Source organism: Aptenodytes forsteri, unplaced genomic scaffold (assembly GCF_000699145.1).
Source record: "Aptenodytes forsteri isolate BGI_AS27 unplaced genomic scaffold, ASM69914v1 Scaffold255, whole genome shotgun sequence".
Classification (NCBI taxonomy): Eukaryota; Metazoa; Chordata; class Aves; order Sphenisciformes; family Spheniscidae; genus Aptenodytes; species Aptenodytes forsteri.
In genome coordinates this window covers 4,192,921-4,199,939 of record NW_008794888.1, presented here as the reverse complement: position 1 = coordinate 4,199,939, position 7,019 = coordinate 4,192,921, and the positions used below count along the sequence as shown (strand labels likewise).

The 7,019-nt window shown below is 64.0% G+C and overlaps 1 protein-coding gene across 1 annotated transcript in view; it reads right to left on the bottom strand.

Annotated features, from left to right (window-relative positions):
* IHH (indian hedgehog) overlaps positions 1–7,019 on the bottom strand; it is a 16,596-nt gene that overhangs the window by 3,432 nt on the left and 6,145 nt on the right. Inside the window, exon 2 of the mRNA XM_019470907.1 lies at positions 630–891. Coding sequence (XP_019326452.1) covers positions 630–891 — 262 coding nt within the window. The remainder of the gene's footprint in view (positions 1–629; positions 892–7,019) is intronic.

Here is a 7,019-nt window from a genome sequence, read left to right as displayed (position 1 = left end):
TCCCCCCCCCCACCCCGCGAGGGGGGGGGGGAGCGAACACCACCAGCGACGATAGCACCCCTCACTCCAGTCCAGCTGCCTCTGCCCCCAGCACCTCCCAGCTCTGCTCCCCTCTGCAGAAGACGCTGCACAGCAGAGAGCTGATCCCAGGGCACCCTGGCCCGTCCCTGCCTGGGTGTCCCTGTCCCCAGCCCTGGCCCGTCAGGGCTGGACGGATGCTGCTGCAACAGCAGGAGCTCAAGAGCAGCCAGCGGTGGAGGAGGGCAGGGCTGGATGGGGCTGAGCGTGGGCAGCTGGGCACTAAGGGACTGCAAGGGCAGAGGCAGGGGAGACAGATGCGATAGGCAGACTGGGGGGACAGGGGACATGGGGTGAGAAAAGGAGAGGGGTAGAGAGGGTGGGTCAGGACGCAGGTCCGTGGGAGCTAGATGGGGAATTTGCCCCATGGCACTGCTGGCCACAGATGTGTGACTCACTCCCCACCCAACTGTCTGCCCTAGATAGGGAAATCAGGCTGCAAGAGCCAGCACCCCCCCAGGAGCACCCCACCCAGCCAGCCAGGCTCCCAGGGCACGCCACAACGCCGGGCTGGCCCCCAGCCCCGCTCACTGCCCCCCCCCAGGCCTTACCTGACTTGACGGAGCAGTGGATGTGTGCCTTGGACTCGTAGTAGACCCAGTCGAAGCCAGCCTCCACAGCCAGGCGAGCCAGCATGCCGTACTTGTTGCGGTCCCGGTCCGAGGTCGTGATGTCCACGGCTCGACCCTCGTAATGCAGCGACTCCTCCGAGTGGTGCCCGTCCTCATCCCAGCCCTCCGTCACCCGCAGCTTCACCCCCGGCCACTGGTTCATGACGGAGATGGCCAGGGAGTTCAAGCGGTCCTTGCAGCGCTGCGGGGCAGAGGGGCAGAGTCAGTAAAAGCTTTTTGGAGGGGGGGGTTAGCTGCCTGGTTGGCAGGTTGTATCCCACCATGCTTTCACGAAGCCTCTCTGGGTCCCCAGAGCCTTTGGGGACTGATCCAGCAGTGGAAGATCCAAGAACATGAGGTGCCTTGTCCATCCTGTGCCCTCCAGACTCCATGCAGTGCCCGATACCCCCTTGTATGACACAGCATCTCCCAAGTGTGTGCACCCCAACAGGGTACCCATCTCTCCCTCCATCTCTCCCCCACTTCCCGGCTCATTGAAGAGCCTGTTGGGCAGCAGAGCCTTGGTCAGGGTAAAATGCCCTCCCTGCTCCCAGGACACCTCCCCTGCACTAGCACTGCCCCAGGGGGTTTTAGCTCACAGGAGGAGGGTGCGGGAGCTGAGACCCTGCTGCGTCCTGGCTGGGAGGATCTCCCAGAGTCCCCAGCACTGTCCCCAGGCACAAAAGAAACAACCTGCCCAGTCCTCAGCACAGCTCTGCTTGGTATCACTCCTCAAGTCCTGAGGCACAAGGACACAGCGCTGGGCAGCCTTGTAGCTTCATCCAGCCTCTGCTCATGTGGCAAATGCCAAACCCACCCAAAAGCCCTGTTGTGCTGGAGCAGAAGGGATGTGGGGTGAAGCCCCCTCCACCTCTCTCCTCAAGTCCTGAGGCACAAGGACACAGCGCTGGGCAGCCTTGTAGCTTCATCCAGCCTCTGCTCATGTGGCAAATGCCAAACCCACCCAAAAGCCCTGTTGTGCTGGAGCAGAAGGGATGGGGTGAAGAGCCCCCTCCACCTCTCCCTGCCACAAAGGCTGAAAAGCCAGGTCTGAGGAACAGCAGCAGATCCCAAAAGCCCCAGACCTGGTGGCCACAGAGGTCACACAAGCAAGGCAACTGCCCTGCCTCATTCCCCCCATGCTGCGGTCCTCCCCAGCAAGCAGAGGGATGCCAGCCCTGAACGCCTTCACTGCAGCCCTCCCAGCCTCGGCCTGCGCTGCCCGCTTCCCCCAGCCACAGCTGCATCTCAGCGAGGGACCGAGCCCCTGTGCACTTGGCTTGCAGAAGTACAGCCCACACTTGTGGTCCCTTCCCCTGCTGCAAAAAGGATGGAGAAGAGCTAGAGAAGGTGTGGGAAAAGCAATACGGGAGCTTCTACACAAAACCAGGTGAATGGACTGTGAATGTGCAGCCTGGAAAGGAGATGCTGGGGGTCCCAGGGAGCATTATAAAATCAGAGTGAAGGACAGACCATTCAGGCCAGTCCTGGGAGGCATTAAAAGAAACGACTGGGCAGCAGCCTAAAAACCAGCCACCACGGGGGACGTTTTTGCGTGATGCCCAGCTCAGCGCTGGAACTCCCCACCACGGGATGTCATGGGTTGTGAGACACAGTCACGGTGAGCATGAGCCAGGGCTATAAAACCTGACGCTGGCTACACCTCTGGGCTCAGAAATGCCCCAGCACTGGTTCTGCAGCGAGCTGCCCCCCAAAAATGTGGGCCCTCACCCTATCCCCAAGTACCTGCTCCCGTCCAGGGGAGATGGGCGCTGCTGCTCTCGGTGAAACCCGCTCATGCTTGGCAGGGTCCGGGCCCTGGGAAGGGCAGTGCCAGGCAGGCCTTTGCCCCTCATGGGGCGGGGGAGCACCTCTGCCCTCGTCCCACGGCTCCCTGGGTGTGGGGAGATAAGCCAGGAAGGTGTTGGACAAACAGTTGCCAGGTAAGGGGAGGAGGAGGAGGGAGGGGAGCGACTTTTGTCCCCGTCCAACACAACCATGGTGCCACTTGGCACATGGCACAAGCAGCTCCCAAGGTCCCTGGCCCCACGGGGACCTCGCAGAGAAGGGCAGCAAGGCGGTTCGGGGCTGGAGGCAGGCAGGGGGCCCTCAATGCCTCCCTGCATCCTCCCGGCCATCACTCCAGGCGTCCCCTTGCCACTGCCACACCAGCACTCTGCTCTGGGCACCCCTCCTGCCCTCACTGACAGCCCTTCTGTCCCCCGGGGGCACCCTGCCCGCACACAAACACCGAGACCCTCCAACCCCTGTCCCCTCACCGGGGACACCGCCTGCCACCAGCCCCTGGGGCAGGGCCACCCTTTCCTAGCGGGACCCACCTGGGCTGCCTTGTCCCCTGCATGTGCCTCTGCCAGGGCAGCCCCAGCCCAAGGGTCCCACCTTCCCCTCCCTGCCCGGGGCAGCGCCCAGCTGCCTGCCTGTCCGCCCGGCTGGGCACACAGCGGCAGGCAGGGCCCCAGAGCACCCTGCCCCCGGGCTGCCGAGACGGGCGGCTCTGCCTGTGCCTTTGGTGGCCAGCAGGTGTCAGAGCACGGGCAGGGAGCGGGCAGGGACCGGCAGGGAGCAGGTACCGACGGGCAGGGTGCAGGCAGCGACGGGCAGGTAGCAGGTACCAATGGACAGGGAGCAGGCAGGGACAGGCAGGGAGGGTCGGGGAGGGAGCAGGTGCTAACGGGTGGGGAGCAGACACGGGCGGGCAGGGCAGCAGCGGGCAAGGAGCAGGCATGGATGGGCAAGGAACAGGCAACTATGAGGAGGGAGCAGGCAGGGATGAGCAAAGATAAGCAGGGAGGAGGCAGTGATAGCAAGGGCAAGCAGGTGGGGATGGGAGGGAGCAGGCACAGGAGGCAGGGAGGAGACAACAACGGGCAGGGATGGCCAGGGATGAGCAAGGAGCAGACAGCAATGGGCAGGGGGCAGGCATGGGTAGCAGGGAGCAGGCACAGATGGGCAGGGACGGTAGGGCACTGCCTGCCCAGGGGCTCTGCTGCCTGCACAGACAGGTAGGGAGGGACCAAGAAACCCTTGGGCATGGGCTGTCCGCAGGCTCTGTGCTTGCTGGGGGGCTGCAGGGAGAGCCCACCTCCTCCCCACACACAGCCCAGAGGGGCTACAGCATCCTCGGGGACCAGGGTGACCATGCCTTCCTGCGTGGCATGGTCCCCCTCCTGCCTGGGGTGAACACAAGGTCTCGCAAGGTGATGGCAAGGATGTGGAAATGCCACTGTGGCCCACGGGCCCTGCGGGGCCCAGGCTGGAGTGGGATGTTCAAGCTCAGCCATGTGGCATGGAGTCCTGGCCACGGCTCACCAGCCCCAGCGCTGTTCTGGTGCCCAGCAGGGAGGCTGAAACCCATGCAAGAGGCATATAGCAGGGTTTGGGGGGAGGGCGGGTGGTGACAGTGTGTGACGGGGAGCACAGCTTGTCCCTGTAGTGGTGCAGGTGACTGGGCATCCCCAGGCCAGATACAGGATGGGGCCCTGTGCCACCACGCTGAGCTGGGTGGCTCTGTGCTGTCCCATGCACATCACAGTGGAGACCCTGGGGATGTTGGGCTGGGCTGAGCAGAGATGTTCTCCCCGCTGACCAACATTGGCATCTCCCTTCTTGTCTCCAGACTGGGGACAGAACCATGTCCTGTGGGGGAAGCCAAACCCCTTTAGGGGAGGCAGCAGGTCTGGAAGGAAGGGCACAGCTCCAAGACGGGGCACAGTCAGCAGAGACCCCAGGGCCATCTCAGGGAAGGTACGCGGGATGCTCAGGTGTGACCACAATCTCAGCAGCGAGGTTGTGGATGGAGTGTGCTTGGCCACAGCTACCCCCATATCCAGAGCCTCACCAGGAGAAGAGGGGTCCCACTAGCATCTCCCCCCCCAAGGTGAGGTTTCTTCCAAAGGAAGCCAAGACTCCTATCCCAAGGTCTCCATGAGAAATTCCTCACCACTGCAAGGATGGTCTCCATGCCAGTTGGGCCAACAGTGGCTGCAAGGGGTGATGGCTGGGGTAGGGAGAGGCTTGGGGTTGGGACTCCATGGGGGCAGGGGGCCCGGGACATTCCTGGGCCAGGCTGCCGGGGAGAGGTGAGGCGGGCTCTGCCTCCAGCCTTATCTCAGCACCTCCGAGTGGGACCAGCGAGAGCAAACACACTGGAATTCTTGAGGAAGATGAAACGATAAAGGGAAGGCGGGCAGAGAGCAGCACTACCCACCCCCCCAAGCAGGCGGCATCTTCCGGCTGCCTGGGACACCCAGACCCTTGGACTTGGGGAAAGAAAACAGGTTTGAAGTGAGTCAACAGCAGTAAAAGCCAGCGCACTGGGGGAAGGGACAAGGAGTTGGGCCAATGGCCTTTCCCAACCCATAGCAACACAGGGCATGGTGCCAGCGCCAGAGCTCCTACGTCTGGGGACATCTCCCACAGCCAGGGGCCACAGGACAAGCCCAGAGGGCTGTGGGATGGCAGCAAGCTACCAGAAGTCATGCCACCTCCATAGCAGTGGGGACAATTCCCTGCAGAGCTGCCCAGGGCACCATGGTATCCATCTGTGCATGGACATGCAGTGGCCAGGGATCCTGCTGGGCTAAGAGCCCTCATTTGGGCATGCCAAGAAGACCAGGGAGCTTCCAGGTACCCTGCTAACAATGCAGCAGGACAGCGGGAAGTGTGGGGCTGACAGGTGGGACACAGAGTCCTCCCTCTCCCGGGGTGCCGGGGGGCACTGGCTGGGTTAGGGAAGCCAGTGGGACCACTGTCAAGAGCAAACACAGCCAGAAGCACTCTCTTGCCTCCAACTCAAGCAATACGATGTTACCCGCTTCCCCGATGCATGGACCAGTGGAGCTCACCACTTCCTCAGTATCCCTGAGGCTGTTCCCCAGGGGATGTAGGCTCCAGCCCAGCCCCAGGGCTCCAGTGACAAGCAGTCATGACTTGTGCAACTCCCCAAGCTTGGTGCTGCCTCACAGCGGGTCTCGGTCCCTCTGCTGCAGTCCCCAGCCTGAGAAACACCCTGGACCATGGCCTTTGCCCTCAGGGACCTGCCCCCGGGGCACATGGGGTTGCAGAGCCGTCAAGCCAGCACCCAAGCCACTTCTCCTCCCGTTGTTACCAACACCTCGTCCAGAGACCATGGCCAGAGCCCCGCTCAGCGCCTGCCACCACGGCCATCCACACTCACCCACCTGCCAGCCCCAGACCCGGGGGATGCAGTGGTCAGCGGGGCAGCCCCAGCTCCCCCCTGCCTCCCCTGGGAGCTTGCTCGGGCTGTAACCCAGTGCTGAGGCTGGTGGCCAGGTTTCTTAGCAAGGCCATGCGGCTCCTTATCTGCATTCCTGAAACCCTCAGGCATTCTCCTGGCAATATTAAAACACAGAGTAACCTTCGTCCAGCATCACCCCCCCTCCACTGCCGTCCTCTGTCCCCCCCACCCCTCCTTCCCGCTGGCCCAGGGCACTCGTAAGCTGACTGCAACAGGGCATTTGCAACAACAGGTTGTCCCCGTCCCCGAGCGCAGCAAGCTGAGGGCAGCCCCCATCAGGCACCCTTCACCATCCCACCCGGAGACACGCGGGAATGGGGCACTAAGGCACGGCACAGGGTTTTGGCAGCAGAGCGGGACAAGGACAGCAAGGGTGCTCCTGGAGCCCAGCTTGCTGCTCTGCCTACTCCCCTCCCTGCCAGCACACCGGGCTCCGCTGTGCCTCTCGGCTCCAACAGGCAGGCTGTCTGCTCTGCCAGCCGGTAGGCAGAGCAGAGGGGCAAGGGCAGGACGGGTGCAGCGGGGCAGGGTGCTGCCCGATCGGGGAACAGCGCAGCACAGCACTGCCGGCTCGGGGGTGGTTTGGCAGGATGCTGCCGGATCGGGGGCCGGCAGGGCAGGTTGCTACCAGATCAGGGGCAGCGTGGCATGGCTCGGGGAGCACCAGGGCAGGTTGCTGCCAGCTCAGAGGACAGCCGGACATGGGTTGGGGGACAGGAGGGCAGGTTGCTGCCAGCTCGGAAGGCACAAGGACACACCTCGGGGTGCAGCAGGCATGGGTGCCACCGGCTCCGAGGGGCAGCGGGGCAGGGTGCTGTCATCCCGGGGCACAGGGTGCTGCCGGCTTGCGGGTCAGCGTGCTGCCGGCTCCGGGCGCAGGGTGCTGCCGTACCAAGGCGCAGCGGGACGGGCTGCTGGCCGCTCCGGCTCCGACGCGCCCAGCCCAGCCGAAGGGGCAGAGCTTTGCAGCGCCCGGTGAAGGCAGATGTCCGAGCTGCACAGCCGGCAGCCCGGGCCGGGGCCCCGGGGGCGCCGGGGACGGCGGGGGGGGG